Source organism: Amphichorda felina (assembly GCF_050947745.1).
Source record: "Amphichorda felina strain 45539 chromosome Unknown scaffold_7, whole genome shotgun sequence".
In the NCBI taxonomy this organism is placed as follows: Eukaryota; Fungi; Ascomycota; class Sordariomycetes; order Hypocreales; family Bionectriaceae; genus Amphichorda; species Amphichorda felina.
Window position 1 is genome coordinate 2,494,326 of NW_028145043.1, and position 19,694 is coordinate 2,514,019.

Genomic DNA, 19,694 nt, shown 5'->3' on the forward strand with positions numbered 1-19,694 from the left:
GAAGACGCTGCCAGGTGTTGACCCAGCGACCGATAGTAGGGTCGCAGGAGGCGACCCAGTGTCCGTGAGCGGGAGTGTATGAGGTTGGATTCCAGAATCCAGGAGATGTGGCGGGTTGGATGTGGAGGGGGGATGATGGGACAGGTTCTGGGGCTAGGGATGATCGAGGGAGCGGTGGTCGTGAGCCGACGCTCAGTCGATGGCCTCTTTCCCTCGCGCGGCGTTGCGATGATGAACCGGCGCTGCCAGTCAGGATATGAGACACGGATCCTGGAAGTGGTTGTCAGGCAAGGTAATCGATAAATAAGGGGGAGCAAAGAAGCAGTTTGTGAGGACGACTGACCTGGTGAGAATCGCCGGGATCTTTGCGTTGTGCCAAGATCCTCTTCGTCGCTATCGCTGGTCTCCTCCTCGCTATCTGACTCAAGCTCTACGTCTAGATGAGCTACAAACAGCTCAGTACTCCAAATGATGTTATCGTCCTTGTCAAGAAAGGCGCCGACGATGATCCAGGCCCACCAGGCTTGGGAGGGGATTGTCTTCAAGTACTGTGTGATGATGAGCTTGGTTGCTGGGTATGGAAGAAAGTCACCGTTAACGTGGATGTGTCTGGGTTGAGGACCAGAATAAAATGACATGAAGAAAAGACGTACGTCGGTGGCGAGGGAAGGCGAGGGGGGAGGATGAAGAGGAAGGTTAGGAGCCGGCGGAGAGTCAACCGCGAGATTAAGAACATGATGGTAGATTTATAGCCACTTCTATCATGGATGTGAATACATGGATCTGACAGAGATGAGAAGCAGCTATTCACCGCAAAGAAATGATGGATACGCCATCTCGTGATGTCGGCGGCGCTGAATCACGCACAAGGACACACCGAATGTCTGGATCCCAGACCACCGTTCTTCGCATTCGTCAACGCGTCCACAACAAGCATTTTGACTTGGGTAATGCTGCTGTAGGAGCTATGGAATGGATAGACATGCCCTAGCGACTATCACTCCATCGGTCAGGAGTTTGCGCGACTTTGGAATGCCTATAGTACGGACGCTTAGTATAACCAACGCGACGACAGCATCTTGAAATCACCCTAGATCTTCATCATTGGCACACGATAGACGTTTGTGGGAGCCGCGAATTGGCTGTGATTCACGTTGCATGTGTGCCAGGTGGTTTCAACGATCACTGACCGACTCTAGCCGTTGAAATGGACCGACCTGTAGACGAACTGGTGTAACCTCGTGGAGTAGAATAAGAGTGAATCAAGAATTTCAAAGCAAGGCGCATGGCCATGCAAGAAACATATGCTGGTTGTGATTCAAAGCAGTTCCATTCAATCGTATCCCTAACTGCGACCCAGATATCCCTCGTGAGTATCATTAGCACGTGACAAGACCAAACCATACCGTACCAACAACGCCATGCCGTTTTCCCGAATATCAATCAAATCCCATACTCAATAAACTTCATCGCCATCATTGGCCACTACCCTCAGTCCTCCGGCCATCTTACCCGGGTCGATATTCGCCTTCGCCGGCGACAACCCCCTGGCCGTCACCACCGGAGCCTCCTTTCGCACCTGCTTCCGCCTGCCCACCTCGCTCACCAGCCCCTTGAGATACACCTCAGCCTGCACCGTAGCGCTATACGCCGCAGGGGTCCAGTCGCAGGCATTGCGCCTCTCGACGTCGGCCCCCGCCGCCAGCAGCGTCCGCAGCACGAGCAGGTTCCCATTGCCGCTGGCAAAGTGCAGGGCGGTATTGCCCTCGGCGTCGGCGCGGCGCACGGCCTCCTCGGGCCCGCTGGGGACGTACGTCAGCAGCAGCTGCAACACAGTGTCGTGGCCACCCGCGCTGGCCTCCATGATGGCGTCGCGGCCGCGGGCGTCGCGGCGCAGGACGCAGGCGTGGTCGGCGTCGCAGAGTAGGTGGACGGCGTCGGTGTGGCCGGCGCGGGCGGCGAGCATGAGGGCCGTCTGGTGGCGCTCGTTGAGGGCGGGGCAGGGCTGCTCGTGGCCGGCGTCGAGGAGGGCCTGGCAGATGTCGCGGCGGCCGAGCGAGGCGGCCAGGTGTAGGTTGGAGTTAGAGAGGCCGGTTGGGGAGGCGTCGGGGTTGTGGAGGAGGGTCGGGTGGGACTTGAGGATGCGCTTGACGAGGAGGACGTCGTCGACGTGGATGGCGCGTCGCAGGCGGATGGACGGGTCGATCCTGGGGAGATTAGTGAGTACAGAGATCATGGATGCAGACCAGAGTCGGGGGTGGGATACGTACATGGTGGGCGACGGCTCATGGTGGAAGGATGAAGTTTGCGAGGAGGAGCCCGCAGAGGAGAAGAGAGGAGAGATGGGAATGAGGTCAGGTGAAGAGAGGGTGATGAGGGTGCGACGTCCAAGCTGGGAGAGATGCTGCGAGAGACGGTTGCCTGGGTGGCCTTGTTGGTTGAAACAGGAAGTGCGGCGCGCTCCAGCCAGCTGTTAAGCTGCGCCCCTCATGACCTCAGCCCAGACGTGGGCGCGGGGCAAAAGCCACTGCAGATCAGTGCCTGTATTTGCCTGCATTGTGTGTTCCTCTCCTCGTATTGCAGAACAACAAAATGGCAATGAAAATACAAGGTGTGTTCAAAGCTAGAGTGTAGCACTTGGATGGATCTGTTGAGCCGGACTCGAGATTCCACCTAGTAGCCTCTTGTGGCAGTTCATGGCCTATGGCACAGTTCCAATTGGTGGTAATTGACGATAAGCTTTGGGGCATCAGGGGTGTTAGCACGTTATCCATTGGGAATGGAAATGGAGGGTAAACGTGGGGTCAAGCCTGCTAATATTGAAAGCACCAATCAAGCCAAGATTAATGGCCAACAAGAACCGTGAATGGAGGCTGGCTTCCTTCAACTCGTGTCCGGATTATTCAGCAACAATGCCTGCAGGGTAGCTCACATACACGGACTGGAACATCATCTGTGGTAGGCGCCCTTTGGTGACTTTTTATCTACTGAATCTTAATACCAGGCGACAGCTAATTCAGCTCATGGTTCGCCTTGACTGCCTTGGACTTGCCCGTGTCTAGCACCACAGCAGGGTCTTCGGGGTCGCCATCCCGCGATACCTTGTTGCCTCTCTTAGTCGTAATAGTTGTCCTGGGAGCGGTAGAGTCAGCAATTGGCGCCATTAATTCCAGAAAAGGGATGACCTTACTTTTCGTCTTTCACGTCAAGGACCTTGCCCTCGGGGTTGCCGCCGCCCCATTTCCAGCTCACTGTGTCACCGGGCTTGGGGCCCTTATTAGGCTCTTCTGAGCCATCCCCGCCTTCAGCTTCATCTTCGCCTTGGCCCTCCTCATCCTCGTCCTGGCCATTGGTCGCGTTGCCTTCTTCCTCCTCATTTCTATCGTCGTCTTCTTGTTTGTCGTCCTCATCTCCGTCGTTTTGTTCTTCTTTCTCATCTTCATCTCCGGCATCCTTACGGTCGTTTCTAGTGCCCTTCCCCTGCCGCGTCTCCCTCTTCTTGTTCGCCCCCGGCTGCGCTTCTGGCAGTTTCTTCCTCTTTGCTCCCACCTGGCCCTCATTCCCATCGACATCTCCTCGCTTCTTTAGCACGTCGTGACCCCAGTTCCTGAGCGAAGCGTACGACTTGGTCTTCTTGACCTCCTCCACAGACTTCTCGTTGTTCGTCTTTTCCTCCTGCGCGAGGTGCCGCTTACTGCAAGGATCTTAGCAAAAACAGACAACAGCCGGGCCTTCCGAGGCGGACATACCAGTACGAAACCACCTTGCGCATGTGCTGGACCTGCTCCTCGGTGTACTTGTCCGGGTCCTTATCCGGGTTGGACCGCAGGATCTCGACAATCTTGCGCCCGCTGTCGTGGCCGACCGACTCGCCGCTCGAGTCGTCCTTGGGCCATCCGGCGCTGCGCGAGTCGTCCGACTTGAGCCAGTGCTCAAGCTCCGACGCTGTCATGTTGACAATGTCGTTGAACTCGCGGATGACTTGGGCGTTGTCCTTCATTGTGGGTGGCTGGTGAATGGACCGGTAGGAGACTCGATGGTAGGTAATTGGTTCGTAGGAAGATGTGAAGGGCACAGATAGTTTTCTTTTATGTGCATTGCAATCCGCTCCTTTCCATCGCGTGTCGTCATCATGTCCTGGTATCCACCGCCGCGTCATAGAATTCCGCACCTTCATCTAGTCCCGTTCCTGGCGATCGCATCATCAAGCTTTAGCCTAGTGCATCGCGCGCCGCGACGATCGAAAGCTTGGTTGCTGGAACCTGCTTACCGTTTTGGTCGGTCGGATTAATGTCTCAGATCTCACCAAGGGTCCCCTGGCTACAACTCTCAATGGCTTTGAAATAGGTACGAGTACGCTGAGTTTCTAGTCATCCAGAGTGGTATATATTCGTGTGGAGGATAAAATATCAAAACTTCATAAACGATCGTTCTGGACCAAACAGTAGCCCTTGCCTGAGCGAGTCCCAGCTCATGACATGGGAAATTTCTCACAGAGGCGTCCCTTTTCAAGATTCCCAGCCCCTGGGAAACCAACAAGATACAAACAAGATCTCCATCTCGCAACCCCTCTCCCCAAACCTATGCGACCTGGCCCAGGAGGAACTCGGCGGCGGGTCCCGACGCGGCGCCCGTGTAGGCAAAGTGCGGCGGGGCCAGGATGAGAGTGCCCTCGCAGACCTGGTCGCCCTCGTTGCAGAAGATGGAGGTGCGGTCGGTCGGGAAGTTGGGGATCTGCTCGTTGTTCTGCTTGTTCTTGGTGTAGCCGAAGAGCACGGCGCCCTTGACCTGGTCCTGGATGGCGGGCTCGAGCTCCGAGACGGAGCCGGCGATGACGGCGGTGCCCTGGCTGAAAAAGGGGGGAGGGGTGTTAGTGGAGAGTTTAGGCTTGAGCGGGAAGAAAAGGGTGGTATTATGTACCTGTATCCACCGGTCACGATGGAGGCCTCGGGGCACTTCTCGTGGGCTAGGGTGAAGAGGCGGATGGCCTCGTCGATGGCCTCCTGGCTGGTGCCCTTGGGGAGCATGTTGTCGCCGAGGGCGGCGTCATAGGGTCCGCCAACGCCCTGGACCCAAAGGCTGTCAAGGTTATCCTCCAGAGTGCCTGTGAGAGCGGGACCTGTGCTTCCCCCCTGGTATAGGTAGTCAGCTCTGGACCTTGTACCTTGTTCCATGGATGTATCGATGGGGCCCTACCATATTGCCAGCCTCGCCGGTGGCGCGGGCAAAGATGAGGATCACGCCGGGGCATTCGGCCTCATTGCCTTCCTCGAGGTCATTCCTGGTGGTGCTGCCTAGCTGGCGGGTGGTGAGAGCAGGAGCGGCGGCGGCGCTGCCGGCGAGGAGAGCGAGGGTGGTGGCGGCCTTCATGTTGCTGGTTTTTATGAGGGAGTGGTGATGTTGATGATGGATGAGTTGCTGGTGTTTGTTGGTTTTCCTTGTGTAATATTCTTTGAAAGAGCCGGCAGCTTGTCTCTTACTTATACTTCTACCGAGACCTGATATCCAGGACGCAGTTGATAGCTTCAAGATCTAAAGGAGCAGCGATCTGCACGATTCGCAAGAAACGACGGATGAAGATGCCAAGGAACGAATTCCGAGACATGCCAAACAGCCCCGGGTTTTCGTCTCGACGTCGGAAATTTCGAGGTAGAGTGGATAAGGGGGGAGGCATCGCCTCTATTTCTCCGTGTTGGGTGTAGCCAAAGGTTAAAGTTAGATGCATATAGCCAAGACGGCACTGGTGTCGCTGCCTGCCAAGATGCTGCGGGGGGCGGGAGTCGTCCTCTCGGCTGAGACAGACAGGGGAAAGATAACTTAAAACCAGTCAATTCATGAGTCAAAACAAACCTTGCTCTGTGAAGGTCAGGGAGCCAGGGTGGCGTGGGTAATGCCGGCTTCATGTTGCTTCAACCTGAAGCAGTCAGCGACCTCCGTATGGGTCGCATCCCCCACCTGCATGTCATACAGCGGCAGTTTCGAGGCTAATTTGCTCTCACAGAACGGCACAGATGCCGAGGCATGGTTGTGGAATCAATCTGGGGTGCATGGCGGGGAACTCAGAGATGAGATCAGCGCTGCAATATCATCATCTGGAAGCATTTGCGAGTTTTTGTCAGGGAATACGCCAACCGCCGGGGAGCCAAGTCCGGACCTGGTCCGGCAGTGCTGGGGAATCTGGGTAGCATGTCATGCAAGATCCCAGACACATGATACACGGTGCACCCTGTAGTGGAGGTGGCCTCTAAACCATTTCGGTCGAAAGTTGCGAACCGGCAGTTTGGCTCCACGTGGGGAGTGACAACTTGACAAGTGCCAGGGGCTTAAAAATTCGCAAGGATTTCCCCCAAATGGATGAGCCGGTTTCAGGGAATTCTGCTTGGGGTGCCCCTCAGATCTCAAACAGCGACTCTGTTTCCAAGTATGGTCGGGCATGGATGGTGGGGCCTCGGTAGAGCGGCTCATCGTTGAACCTGTCGGACAGCAAAATGCTTTATCCTGATATGGCTACAGCTAGCTTTAACTAGTACTAAACACACCAGACCCAGATTCATCTATCATGAGCCTGTATTATTCGAAAGTGACCACAGAGAGCTTCCCAAGTGGACGGAGAAATTCCAGCCACAGCTCCCATGATACGGACCATGGTCACATTAGCGTGGCACATCTGGAATACTGCCTACACTCACCAAAATAGTTGGTACTACGTGAGTCAATTGGGGCAGAAGAGGTATATTTGTCTATACCTTGACACTGATGACAATGGCCCTCGGCTTCATGAACATACCCATGGTAGACATTCCCTCGGGAGTGCCATTGCCGTTCAACCACAGCGGGATCTCGCGAAAGGCAGCAGAATATAGAGCTACTAAACTTGAATATCTCACTCCACAGTGGCCACCTACCCACTACGCACATATGTCACACAGTCGCCGGGAAGTGGTGGGGCTGCATCGGAGGCGCGGCCCCGGAAGAGTGGAGACCCGTAACCGGAAGCTTGCCAAAACGGGTATATTTCGCTCCGGCTCTCCGCTCTCCAGCGGCGCCGACTCCGACACGGCTTGGGTCTGGAGGAATCCGTGTCTCTGCAGGCTCCCGTTTGGTTCTAGGGATTCCCCTACTTGCCGTAGAAGGATACTGAGTAGATGGGTCCATCTCGGGTACGTACATGTGCCCGATTGCTCGCGAGCATATATAGGTACTACCTGGGACTTGAACATAAAGTGGTAAATAAGACCCAATGGATCGAAATCAACAGCTTCTTCATGAAATTTGGATTATGGAATAAATATATACAGTAGCTACAACCTTTCCGACCCGGCGAGTCAAGTCGCACGTCTGGGCCAGCAGCGGCTGATATGAAAGAATGATGGATATGTATATCGGTTGCTATTTACACAGTCTATTACCCTGAATAGATATAAAGCATGATGACAGCGTGCCCTTTGTAGTGTCCTGGATCTCGTTAACGAGTAGCGCTACGGGGAATAGGTGGGCAGCTTGGGGTCGACAATCTCGCCATCGTCGCCTCCACGCGGGCAGCTGTTGAACCAGCATTTGCCCTGTTAAATTCACCATGTCAGCGTCGTCGTCTCTCATCACAGGTAGCCACAAAGGGGGAAACGCGGCTACTTACCTTTGCGGTCTGAGGGTCGACTTCAACCATGTCGGCACGGCCCTGGCCTCCCAGGTTCGGGTAGTGCATGTTGGGCCCGCGGGACGAGCCCTGGTAGAGTTTGCCAGAGTTGACCCAGTGGAACTTGCTGCCGTTCATCTCTCCGCCGTCGGGGAGTTCGCCATTGTTATACCAGACGGTGGCATCCCCGGTAAATTTATCCACCCAGAGCAGGTCGGCCTTCTTGTCACCTAGAGTCCACTGGTGTTAGCAAAGTTCTTATGAGTCTTGAGTCAGCTTATAGCCATACCGTTAACATCGGCGAACCGGAAGTTTGCGCGATCAAGCTTCTCGCTGAACTTGATCTGACCAACGTCGTCAAGCTCCTTGTCGTCGCGGTTGAGCCATCCCTTGGTCAGTCCCGTGGGGTCCATGCAGAGATAGTCCACCTTGCCGTTTCCGCTGCACGAGCGAAACCGTCAGTAAAAGTTGATCTACGTGGGGAGGGGCAATGAGAACATACGTAATGTCAGCGAAGAAGGCGCCAATGTCAAAGAGACCGACACCCCAGCCTTGCGTGCAGTACGTGCCCTCGCGGGTCTCCTTCCTGAAGCTAATCTTCTTCTCGTCGGCGTTGTAGTCGGTGAACCAGATGGTGAGCGCACCCGTCTTCTCGTCAACGCCAATCACGTCGGCCTTGCCGTCGCCATCCCAGTCGCCAATGTGCAGAGCCTTGCGGTTCATGCCCGTCGACAGCACGATGCCCATCTCGGCCCAGGCGGTCGCGTCGTCGAACTTGTCCGTGCTGGGCGGCTTGTTGTTGTTGCGGAAGAGCACAATGTCACCCGCCGCGTAGATCCAGAGGTAGTCGTCGTTGCCCGTGCCTGTCATGTCACCCCAGTGTGCGCCGTCGCCCTTCTGGTGTGTGCCGCCAGAGCCTGTGTTCTTCCAGGCCGAGACGAACTGGTCCTTCTCGTCGGATGTGTCCCAGAACATGTACTGCGAAATGATCAGCATAGAGGACTGCCAGGTAAACATGGGGTGGACTTACATCAGCTCGCCCGTTGCCGTAGATTCGTCCAAAGGAGATCTTGTCGCGGCCCACGTCCTTGCCCATACCAACGTGCGTGATGCCCTCGTCGTTCTCGTCGTTGGGGTCGCCAGACTTCTTCCAGTAGGGCCTCATGCTCTTGGAGAAGCCACGCTGGTTGGCCCAGGTGCTGACAGATCCATCATTGTCAACCCAGAGCCAGTCGGCACGTCCGCTGTCCTCGTGTTAGACGCGTCCACATACATATACACATCGCATAAACAAAGAATGGCACTTACTCGCCGTTGATGTCCACTATGGTACGATGTAATGGTTAGCCACATCTTCGAGGCGTCAATATTAAGACGGCGGGGGTCACTCACCAAATCGCACGCCGGCAATGTCACCCTTGCCCTTGCCAGTGAAGACTGGCTGGTCAACGCCCATATTCTGCCAGTACTCAGCCTTGTCACCAACGCCTCCATTTCGCCAGCAGTCAATATTGCCGTTACTGGCAACGACACAGTAGTCGAGTCTTCCATCGCCATCGATGTCTGCTCAAGCAAGGGAATTAGAATTTGCTGATAAATTGGGCTGGGTGGGGAGAGTACAGACCTCCGAGGCGAACATTTTCTTGCGCATATCCGTCGACATGTTCCTTATACTATTTCGTGTCAGATAAAGCATGCTGGCAGAGTATACAAAGTATTATATCTGCTTACCAGGCCGAGATACTCAAAGGTCGGCTTTTCTCCTCCCTTGTTGATAGAAACATACCTGCCATGGTGAGTACAGGTAAATATGAGCGAGCGGAAGAGTAGTCAACTTACATATTGCCTTCTGTGCCAATGCAGATAAAATCGTCTAGACCGTCGTTATTCTGCCGCAAACCGCGTGAGCAAGTCGCCTAAACATGAATTCGAGCATATATCAGTACATACCACATCGCCCCAGCGGACACCTGTTTCATGTTAATAAAATCTTCAAATGCCCCAGAAATGAATCCACTCACCTCTTGCGTTGCATTTATCCTTGACATCAAGTTTTATACCATCATTGCTGAATGTCCCAGGCTTGTCCGGGTTGTTCACGTACAACACGAGCGAGGTAGCATCGTCCTCAATGGTGATCCAGTCGTCGAGCTCCTTACCGCGAGCGGCGCCATGGTTCACCAGCTGCGCAAACCAGTGCTTGCGCGTAGCAGCACCAATCTTGCCCTTGGACTCGGAGCTGTGACGGTACCAGCCGTCGTCCTTGATGAGGCTGGACGATCCCCAGAGGACCTGGGTCTCGCCACGGGGGTCGCTGTTACCGTCGCCGTACTGCTTGGAGCACTGGTTGCTGGCCTCGTCGTCCTTGAAGTCGACGTCGTCGCTGGGCGCCTTGATCCAACCCTTCTCCTGACCCTCAGCAATGGCATGGCGCCACACAGACGCCATCTTGCGGAAGCCCTCGGCGGTGGGATGGGTCTTGTCATCCTTGCCGTCGATCTGGTCGCTGATGTCCTCGTCGAGGATAAAGCCGTCGTTCATGTCGGCCAGAATGACTTTTTTGCCCTCGGCCTGGAACTTGGGAACGAGGGCGCGCAGCTGCTCGTTGATGATGGGGACGTTCTTGATGCCATTTGGGAGCTTGTTGGGGACAAGGGTGGAGAGGACCAGCAGTGTGTCCGGGACATGCTCGAGGCACTCCGATATCATCTTCCCCATCAGGTCACTGACCTCATTGACCCCGTTATCCTGGACTGCATTGTTGGTGCCGGCGTTGAGGAGGATAACATTAGGCTTGTATTTTTGGACGGCGGACACGGCCAACGGGTGGATCTGATCGATCCTATACCCGGGGTATCCCTCTGTGTCCTATTCTCGGCGGGTCAGCTACTTGTATTGAGTTCACGCCCTCTGGGAAGCCTTTGTAAAGCTGGGGGGGGGGATTACACTATCGGCCATCTCGCCGTGAGGCTGGCTGCCAACCATGTTGACCTCGTACCCCTCAAACCGCAACTGATCACGAATCGCCTTTCGATATCCATTGCCGTGCGTATTGGCGGGGATCGGAAAGCCCTTGGTAATCGACGCTCCCAGTGGCATGATACGGAGGTAAAAGTCCAGGGGGTCGCGCTGCTGGAGATTGGACAGCTCGGCCGCGTAGTTGGGGCTGATGGGAGAGGCGGCTATGCCACCGCATAGCGACAGCAGCGCCCCGTAATGCGACAAGGCCGCCTTGAGGGACACCATGGTGGAGTATGGTTTTAGGGAGTGAAATGGGCCTCACGATGGCTTCGCAGCGTGGCTTCTTTCCGAGACAAAGGAAGCGGGCTGTCCGCTCTCATATAACCCACGAACAGACCATGCTGCTCATGCACGACACGGCTCACACGGAGCACCGACGGATCCTAAACCACTCATTTCTTGAGACATTCCAAGCCTCTCCCGTTATTAATAGCAACCTATCCCCTACTTGGTGGGCGCTGCATAGCAGCATGCTTGGCAACATACGAGTACGTCGCCCTGGCCCAGCCCAGTCTAGCTTGTCGCTTACACGACAACACCGCGGTCCAGGGCAGAAGTGGATTTACACATGCTGAGACAGCGCAGAGTATTACGTAGGATGAGGTACACACGTACGGACGGGGGTATACCGTACAGTGGTGTACATTCTCATTTCGGTGCTTTTACGTGGGATTCGGGATTCCTGAGGGCTAGGCAAAGCGTATCTACCATGTATACGTAACATTCCGCAAGGGGACTGCCAAGCCGAGATCAGGCTGACAAGGGTAAGCAACAGCCTCCGGCCGGAGGCAGCAACATGTCGCTCGAGGCGTGAAATAATCCCCGACTGTGAGATTTGTTATGCTTTATAACATGGTGTGCTCGATTATCACAGTAGGCATTGCCTCCAAGTCGTTCGGTGGCTATGGAGGGGTCGACTGGCTATGAGAGAAGGCATGCATAGCGGGGAGTGGAACGCCAAGGAAGAAGAGGATTCACATAGAAATCCACGTGCAGCCAGGGGGCAGCGCAGCTAGCCAGTGGCCGGGCTAGCCGTCTGCAAGTGAGATTTAGCATCAGCATATTTTCCGTTTCCGAACGAGTCGTATGGCTCGCTTGAAGAACGCGAGTGCAGATGTAACAATAGACTGGAAGCACCCCGGTATCCTCCGCCATCGCCAACCCCAATAGCCTCATATAGTCGAACACTAGCGGCAGATGATATGGATATACTACTATTATCGCTACCGTATAAAAGCCTCCGTTGTTTCAAATGTATGGCCTGGCATAGGTAGGTCATGTTGCTACTAGCCCATTGAGCTCATGAGAGTGGACACACTCCATCACCTATTACTTGCACCTTGCGAGGAGTACGTAAACATCGACCACCATATTGTCCGACTGCCCCATGCCATCAGCCGTTAAAAACGGTGCCTGCCTTTCTGGCATGTCAATGTCAGCACTGGGGCATCAATCCAACACGAGCTGCCTTTCGCGAGGTTGTCACCCGGGAGCCTGATGATAATCCCTCCAGTTTCCCCTTCGAGAATGGGGGCTTACAATGTCGTATTTCGATGAATGCCATCATGTTGCATTTTCGACAGCTGGTGCCCAAGTCCCCGGTCAAGTCAAGTCCGGGCGAAGTCCGAGTGCGTGGGGAACAGGGTCTGGTGCTACTCCACCAGGGGTCCAGCAGACAGGTCCCTTGTTTCCGTTGTTTCCGTTGATTCCGTCAGTGCCTGTCGTTGATCCTGCTGCGACCGATCAGGATGGGGTCTGGCTCAACGCAAGCCAGCGATCGTGTTAAAAAAAAAAAAAAAGAAGAAGAAGAAGAGAAAAGGGATACTTCGTAGTGGATGAAAATCCATAGCAAAAAAAAGACCTGCTCTTTTCTAAATAAGACGGACGTTGAATAAGTGATCTAAAGTCGCCATCAACGAGTGGATGTCTGCACTTGGCGTCTGCACTTGAGACATGCGCGACTTGCCGTCCTCTTCGATGCAGTAAGTTGAGGAGAGTTAGCAGAGCACCCACCATCCACCTCCAACTGTATCAATCAGTCAGCGAAGAGGTCAGATGGCCGAGTGGTTAAGGCGCTGTGTTCAGGTCGCAGTCTCGAAAGAGGCAAGGGTTCGAATCCCTTTCTGACCATTTCTTTTTGATTTTTTTTTGCCTCGCTCTTTTTTTGTGGAGCGAAACTCCTCGACCAAGTCTACTGGGCCTTGTTTTCTCCTCTATTTTCCTATTCTCTTTCTCCTCTTTTTGTTTGAGGTAGCACACCTCCGCTGCAGTGTAATAGCATGGAACCGTCTAGGCCCCTAAACTCGACAGTTCGAGATAGCGGTGTTCCTCTACATCCATCATGCGCAAGTTACCATTTGTAACACGAGTAACAATTTGAACAGTACCGTAAAGCTAGAGTGCTACCCATAGCTTTTCGCAATAGCTAATGGGGCAACAATTACTTCGTCCCTAAATGAGTTGATCTTGTTAGACCCTGTTGACGCTGATTGCCTATCACCTACTAATATCATTGTTAATAATAGACATATATACGTAGAATGTTATTCCTCTTATAATATTATGAGAAATGTATCATGTTTTGGGGCTTATATCCCCTGCTCGAGATCTTTCTATAATACATAGCGTATGGCGATTTACAAATAGTCCTTTATCCTACCGTCTTTCCTCTCATTCTCAAGCTGAAAGCTCCCATCACACGTACCGTACACCGACAGCTAAAGCCCAGTTCCCTTCGCCATCCGATCGCGAAAGTCACTCATGAAGTACTGCATGGGATAATGGCGGACCACTTCCGGCAACCAGGGATATACCATCCTATCCATGCTCGACCTGAGCCAGTACATGGTCCTCGTGTAGAAGGTAGACGGGAACCCCAGTTCATTTCGGATCCTCTCGGGCAGGAGCTCAATGGTCGTGACGCGCTGCGACGGCCCAGTCAGCCTGGATAAGAGCCAGAAGCCCCAGGGCAGGTTCTGGCCCGGGTACATGACTTCCCGTGCCACGGCGCGGGCCTCGTCCGTCACCTCGAGCTCGTTTATGGTGCGGTCAAAGTACGCCTTGAACTCCTCGCGGTCCCTGGGCCACATATCAGGTGGGACACGCAGCCCCGTAGCCATGACGGAGAACTCGCGGTAGACGCGGTCGGCAGTGTCGTCGTCTAGCGGCCCGTAGATGTCCTCGTAGCCACATATAAAGGACCAGTAGATGGTGGAGGCAACCCAGAGCTGGAGGTGCACGTCGTTGGCGTCGTAGTCGGCGCTCTTGACGCGCATGTGGGCACGATGCGTGGCGTCGGTGACTCTACGACGCTCGGCGGGTGTGCCAAAGGCCATGACATAGATGTAGAAGATGCTGCGGCGGGCGCGCTCGACGGGCCGCCTGGTGAAGCTGCTGTGGTCCGAGACGCCCCTGCCGACGCCCTTGGCGGCAATCTGAAGCATCACGGCGGCCCTGCCGGGGATCATGGAGCAGCCCTCGGCGACGACCTTGCGCATGGCGTCGGCCTCGAGGACGGGCTCGTGGTATTGGCCATACCGGCCATGGTTTGTCAGGTCGCCGTCCGTGAGCGCCCGGGTCTCTATCCCAGTCGAAGTCATTACCGCAGGGATGGGTTTATTGTAGGAGAGAAAATGAATAACGATTGACTGTCTTATATCTCCGGATCAGATGGGTCCTTGGCGTGGACACATTTTAGGTTTGCCCCGTACAAGTGCTGGGCGAGTACATGTATGTTGACGCCTCGTGATCGACAACTTGTGGTCTTACACCTAGGCCAAGCCGAGGCAGGCTATCCAAGGTAGGTAACCAGTGAGCCCATCAGTTCACCAGTATATTACCGCCTCATTCCCAACCGGGCACAAAAGCTGTACCACTTTTTCACCTTTGAGAATCTTCCAAGACATTCGAACAGTATTTTGTGATCGTTACTTGGATCACCAGGGGCCCTAGTGACCGCGTCCAACCGTGACATGTCTTTATCCCACTATCCCACACCGAGAACTAGTAGCAAGTCTGTTAACGGTATAAAAACGTAAACGCGGTTGATCCTGGATGCTGGATCCAATCAAACTCATAAATTTGCTCCATCAATCAATTCAGGCCTTTTTAGGGGCGTGACTTTTTCCTCAGAGATTGAGGTTGTTGTCAATGTGCTGATTATTAATACTATGGTTGTTAGATTAGTAGTATTGTACCACGTAGTAGCACGGCATCTGGAACAAAAATTGTGGGAAAAAACACTTAGAGGCAGTTGCGTAAGTCAGATGACTAACAAGTGCTACGACATATATCGGGCGTCAAGTCTATGACGTTGTATATTGTTGCTTGATGGCCTGGCATGGCCTTGATGTAGGGTAGTTAGCTTACTGCCTGTAACATTGGGCCGTGGGATATGCGTTTGGGCCATTGGGTTAGTTCGATGGGAGATACCTAGTCTTTTTTATGGCAGAATATAAACTAAATTTCTCATCTACCACCATAAGATGTGTATGTAGTTGTGGACTGGGCTGTTGAAGAAGAGAGAAAAGGACAGGCTGCGTGACGGCATTCGCGAGGATTGTGCTTTGTGGGGATTGGAACGCGTTGCAGGTGGGAAACGGTGAAAGGATCAAAGGCTGGGTCGAGCCCTCGAGTCAAATATCAGCTGGGACCGATAACGTGACCCTCGGTTTGCCCGAGTCCTAGATTGCTTTCACTCACGACCTGAAGCCGCGAGAGTGCTTAAGCCTAACTGTGAGACCTGCCTGAGGCACCTAAATGCTACCTGGGTGGCAGCCAACATGATGAAACCATACCATGGACCTCACCTCACCTCACCGTAACAACGACCTCACCCCACTCCATCGCAACGAATCGCCCGACTGTCCTTTCAGGACTCATCTCCTGCGTCACGCCCACAACATCCACCATGGACCACACGTTTCCACGGACTCAATGCGCGCGCATTTCTGCCATTTTCCATCTCCTCGATCCAGACCATCACACCCTCTCTGCGCTGTGTGCTGCCTGGGGTCGGAGCCGCTAGTATTAGCTGGCGCAACGGCGACGTGGAGCACTGGAGTCGTTTGACGGCTCCTGCCGATGCGGACCACATCAGAACGGAGCCTGGAGGCGGAATCTTCAGTGGGGGCCGGAGCCCTCACAGGGAATATCCGGCTGAATGGCCAGGTCGGGGAAGAGGGCGCCATGTTAATTCTCCTATCTTAGTGTGTCAAGGTCGCTCCCTGAACCCTGGGGTCCCTGGACTCGAGGTATTAGTTCCAGGTTCCAGGTAGCCGCGACTCCCCGCTTGATCCAGTCCCCGCCCGAAACATCCAGGATCCCAGACTCAAACCTCTCACTTGCGTAGCATTTGATCCGTTGCAGAGGTGACCACGAGCCCACGACAATGACAGGCAGCCCCGATAGAGCCGCGCCCGCCGGCAGGACATCGCCTCGGGCATCCCAGACCGGTTCGCCTACCTCGGTCAAGAGCAAGAGCAGCGGCAAGAAATCGCCAACCCCGCCAACCCAGGCCGGGAGCTCCTCCCCAACTCAGGCCTCACCGTCTGCAGCCATTGAGGCCGAGCCGGCTGTCGGTGACGGCGCCAGCGACGACGGGACCGACGACGATGGCTACGGCTCCGACGGCGCGTCCAGGGCCACCACGTCCATCTCCAGCAGCGTCCGGGACTACACCTTCGAGGCCAACCGCCGGTACCACAAGTTCGAGGAGGGCCGCTACCTCATCCCCAACGACGACCCGGAGCAGGAGAGGGAGGACATGAAGCACGCCATGATCACCCACCTGTGCGACGGCAAGCTGCACTTTGCGCCGCTCGACAACCCGCAGACCATCCTCGACCTGGGCACCGGCACGGGCATCTGGGCGATTGACAGTGAGCCATCTTGGTGCCTCTAGTTAGACGTGCTGTCTTGGCTGATAACCCCCCCCCCCCCCGGCAGTGGGAGACGAGTTCCCCGAGGCAGATATCCTGGGCATTGATCTGAGCCCCATCCAGCCTACCTGGGTGCCCCCCAATGTCCGCTTCGTTGTCGACGACTTTGAGGCGGAATGGATCCAAGACCCTGAGTCAATCGATTATGTCCACGCCCGGCACTTGGCGCCCGCCATCCGCAACTGGGCAGGGTTGCTTTCAAAAGCTTACAAGCATGTCGCACTAGGTCACCCGTGAGAGAAACCGGTCGGTCAGCTAACCTTTGTTTCCCGCAGCACACTGAAGCCTGGAGGTTGGTTGGAGCTGCAGGACATCCGGATGGGCGCCCTGTACTGCGACGACGGCACCATGCGAGAGGACAACAGCGTCAGCGAGTGGCTCGCCTTTGTCGCCGAGGGCCTCGCCGTCCTTGGCGTGGACCTCCTCACCGTGCACAAGAACAAGCAGCGGCTGATCGACGCCGGGTTCGTCAACGTCGAGGAGCGCATCTACAAGCTCCCGCTGGGCGTGTGGCCCAGGGACCAGAAGATGAAGATGGTCGGGCTGTACAACCGCAGCAACTTCCTGGACGGCCTCCAGGGCATCTCGGTCAAGCCGCTGGGGCATGGCCTGAAGTGGACGCCCGAGAAGATCGAGGTGTTCCTGGCGGGGGTGAGGAAGGAGATTATGGACAGCAGCCAGCATGCGTATATTCCGTTCCACGCCATTATTGGCCAGAAGCCAGCGTAGGCATTGATATGATTTATTTGCTATTTTTTGTTGTCCTTTTTTTTTTTTTTTTTGCCTCTTTGGATCGGGTCTCCAACGTCTGATGTGATGCGATAGGGTCTGTGGTTGATCCCCCTCCAAGTGAGACAAACAGCTAGCATTAATTACTACTGCAAAAGCCTGAAGAACCGCCACCAGGGCACCGGATCCGACCCTAACTCCACCTGTCTGACGTGGCCCCTCTGACTGGGGAGCGGAGTCAATATTTGCTTTTTGGACGGGAATAGGAACCACCTCGCTTCGCCCTAGGCCCCTGCCTGCAGGAGGTGACAGGGGGGCCCATCAGTTGACAGTGTGGAGGATTGGAGGCGGGTTGGAGGGCCTGTCGATGATCATCACCAGTGGTATCCCGAGGACTGCACGCCTAGGTATCTTCCTATAAATACCCTCCTCGCACACTTTTCCATAAATCACCTCCTCTCCTACTTTCACATAAGCTGTAGACTCGTATATGGCCATGGCGTCGCCTTCGATCGAGCGGATAACGACGCTGTCGCAGCAAATCTCGGAAAAGAGCAAAGTCCTGACAGGCTACCTCTCTTCCAAGGGCCTCGATGCGGCATCATTCGACGTCAACGGCCTTGAGGACTTCCCCATCTCTCCCGATGACGAGGAAGCCTCCAAGGCCCGGTTCGAGCTCGCGGCCCTCACCAAGGAGCTCTACGACATCTCTGTCGGCCCCAAGGAGAGCCTGCGGTACCTGGCCTGGGATGTAAGCCGCCGCGCCGTGAGAGCGATGCAGCGCCCATCACTGACCACCCTGTCCCCTAGAGCGTGAACTCCCTGTCCCTGCAGGCCATATGGGAGTTCAAGGTCCACGAGGCCGTGCCCCTCGACGGCATCATCTCCTACGAGGACCTCACCGCCCGCGTCGTCGCCCTCAACAACGGCCTGCCCATCCCCATGCTCAACCTGCGCCGCCTCCTGCGCCACGCCATGACCAACCGCCTGTTCTGCGAGCCGCAGGCGGGCTTCGTCGCGCACACGCGCTCGTCGCGCATCCTCCTCGAGGACGAGCGCATGAACAGCTGGGTCGGGTTCATGACCCGCGACCTGTGGCTCCCCTTGGCGAGCGCCGTGGACGCCATGAAGAAGTGGCCCGCGAGCGGGGAGCCGACCGAGACGGGGGTCAACCTGGCGTACGGGCACGGGATCCCCTGGTTCGACTTTATCCAGCAGGACGAGGTGTTTGCCAGGAGGTACAACCTCGCCATGCAGGCGCACGGGGGCGGGGAGGGTTACTCGGTGGATCTCGTGGTCGATGGGTATCCGTGGGGGGATCTGCCCGAGGGGGCCACCGTGGTCGACGTGAGTATACATGACATCTCGGTGCTGGCGCTCTTCTTCACTCTCTTGCTGACATGATGCTACCGCTTGGTATCAGGTGGGCGGAAACCAAGGCTACGTCTCCTTCGCTATAGCGCAGGCCTTCCCCGGGCTCCGCTTCATCGTCCAGGACACGGCGGGGATGCGCAGCCCGGAGACGATCGCCACGGTGCCGGAGCCGCTGCGGGCGCGCGTGCAGCTCACGACGCACGACTTCTTCACGCCGCAGCCCGTCGTGGCGGACGCGTACCTCCTGCGGATGATCCTGCACGGCTTCTCGGACAAGTACTGCGTGGAGATCCTGCGGGCGCTGGTGCCGGCGCTGAGGCCGGGGGCCAAGGTGATTGTCAACGACGGCGGGCTGCCGGAGCCGGGGTCGGTGGGTCACGTGGAGGAGAAGACGGTGAGGACGATGGATCTGCTCATGCAGGTGACGGTGAATGCGCGGGAGAAGGAGGCGGGGGACTGGGAGGGGCTGTTCAGGGAGGCGGATGCGCGGTACCGGGTGAACAGGGTGTGGAGGCCGGAGAGGGCCCGTATGTGCTTTGTCGAGGCCGAGTGGCTTGGGTAGGGTAGGACAGGTAGGGTAGTAGGGTTGTAGTAGAAGTTGCCGTGCTGGGCCAGTTGTATTGATTCGATTGGGCTGGATGGGGCAGCGGCTGGGTATGTGTTGGTTTATACTGATATCTGAGTTACGACCCTGGGGTGCATGAGTATGTGTATGTGGTGCTGCTGCGACCTGCGGCTGACAGCGGTTCAGACGGAGATAATGCAGTGTACATACATGCAGGGAGACGGCTCGTCGAGGTCCAATGTCAACGGACGGCCTGCGAGACATGGCTCCAGTGATATCACCACTCGCATCGCTACTCTCACCACCACAATCTCATACCTGTCTTTTGCGTGTCGTAGCACATGTACGCATGGCCAGTCATGATGTCATGAAGCGGGAAGATTGTAGTCTTGTGTGTGAAGCGGTATTTCAGAAACCGTTGCCTGCACCA

The 19,694-nt window shown here is 55.6% G+C and overlaps 7 protein-coding genes and 1 non-coding gene across 8 annotated transcripts; 3 read left to right on the forward strand and 5 right to left on the reverse strand.

The window, feature by feature from the left end:
• Window positions 1-1,456: 1,456 nt before the first annotated feature.
• ACO1O0_007581 (ankyrin repeat-containing domain protein) lies at window positions 1,457-2,272 on the reverse strand (the record flags this gene model as incomplete). The annotated part of the gene is made up of 1 exon (XM_083196952.1): window positions 1,457-2,272. The coding sequence occupies one exon, from the start codon at window positions 2,270-2,272 to the stop codon at window positions 1,457-1,459; it is 816 nt and encodes a 271-aa protein (XP_083048160.1).
• Window positions 2,273-3,011: 739 nt separating this feature from the next.
• Window positions 3,012-4,000, reverse strand: ACO1O0_007582 (uncharacterized protein; the record flags this gene model as incomplete). The annotated part of the gene is made up of 3 exons (XM_083196953.1): window positions 3,012-3,132; window positions 3,191-3,694; window positions 3,750-4,000. The coding sequence occupies 3 exons, from the start codon at window positions 3,998-4,000 to the stop codon at window positions 3,012-3,014; spliced, it is 876 nt and encodes a 291-aa protein (XP_083048161.1).
• A 581-nt stretch (window positions 4,001-4,581) lies between these two features.
• On the reverse strand, window positions 4,582-5,370 carry ACO1O0_007583 (uncharacterized protein; the record flags this gene model as incomplete). Its single annotated transcript, XM_083196954.1, has 3 exons — window positions 4,582-4,849; window positions 4,921-5,132; window positions 5,197-5,370. The coding sequence occupies 3 exons, from the start codon at window positions 5,368-5,370 to the stop codon at window positions 4,582-4,584; spliced, it is 654 nt and encodes a 217-aa protein (XP_083048162.1).
• A 2,108-nt stretch (window positions 5,371-7,478) lies between these two features.
• On the reverse strand, window positions 7,479-10,882 carry ACO1O0_007584 (uncharacterized protein; the record flags this gene model as incomplete). The annotated part of the gene is made up of 13 exons (XM_083196955.1): window positions 7,479-7,562; window positions 7,637-7,866; window positions 7,926-8,077; window positions 8,139-8,614; window positions 8,667-8,880; window positions 8,945-8,960; window positions 9,029-9,199; window positions 9,261-9,309; window positions 9,368-9,422; window positions 9,476-9,525; window positions 9,587-9,606; window positions 9,658-10,504; window positions 10,583-10,882. The coding sequence occupies 13 exons, from the start codon at window positions 10,880-10,882 to the stop codon at window positions 7,479-7,481; spliced, it is 2,664 nt and encodes an 887-aa protein (XP_083048163.1).
• Window positions 10,883-12,706: 1,824 nt separating this feature from the next.
• On the forward strand, window positions 12,707-12,787 carry ACO1O0_007585. The gene has a single exon. It is a non-coding gene; the product is annotated as a tRNA-Leu (tRNA).
• A 587-nt stretch (window positions 12,788-13,374) lies between these two features.
• On the reverse strand, window positions 13,375-14,256 carry ACO1O0_007586 (oxygenase MpaB family protein; the record flags this gene model as incomplete). The annotated part of the gene is made up of 1 exon (XM_083196956.1): window positions 13,375-14,256. The coding sequence occupies one exon, from the start codon at window positions 14,254-14,256 to the stop codon at window positions 13,375-13,377; it is 882 nt and encodes a 293-aa protein (XP_083048164.1).
• A 1,790-nt stretch (window positions 14,257-16,046) lies between these two features.
• ACO1O0_007587 (S-adenosyl-L-methionine-dependent methyltransferase) lies at window positions 16,047-17,325 on the forward strand (the record flags this gene model as incomplete). The annotated part of the gene is made up of 3 exons (XM_083196957.1): window positions 16,047-16,536; window positions 16,604-16,829; window positions 16,872-17,325. 3 exons carry the CDS (start codon window positions 16,047-16,049, stop codon window positions 17,323-17,325), a joined length of 1,170 nt encoding a protein of 389 aa, XP_083048165.1.
• A 490-nt stretch (window positions 17,326-17,815) lies between these two features.
• On the forward strand, window positions 17,816-19,261 carry ACO1O0_007588 (S-adenosyl-L-methionine-dependent methyltransferase; the record flags this gene model as incomplete). The annotated part of the gene is made up of 3 exons (XM_083196958.1): window positions 17,816-18,076; window positions 18,136-18,672; window positions 18,749-19,261. The coding sequence occupies 3 exons, from the start codon at window positions 17,816-17,818 to the stop codon at window positions 19,259-19,261; spliced, it is 1,311 nt and encodes a 436-aa protein (XP_083048166.1).
• Between the last annotated feature and the right edge of the window lie 433 nt (window positions 19,262-19,694).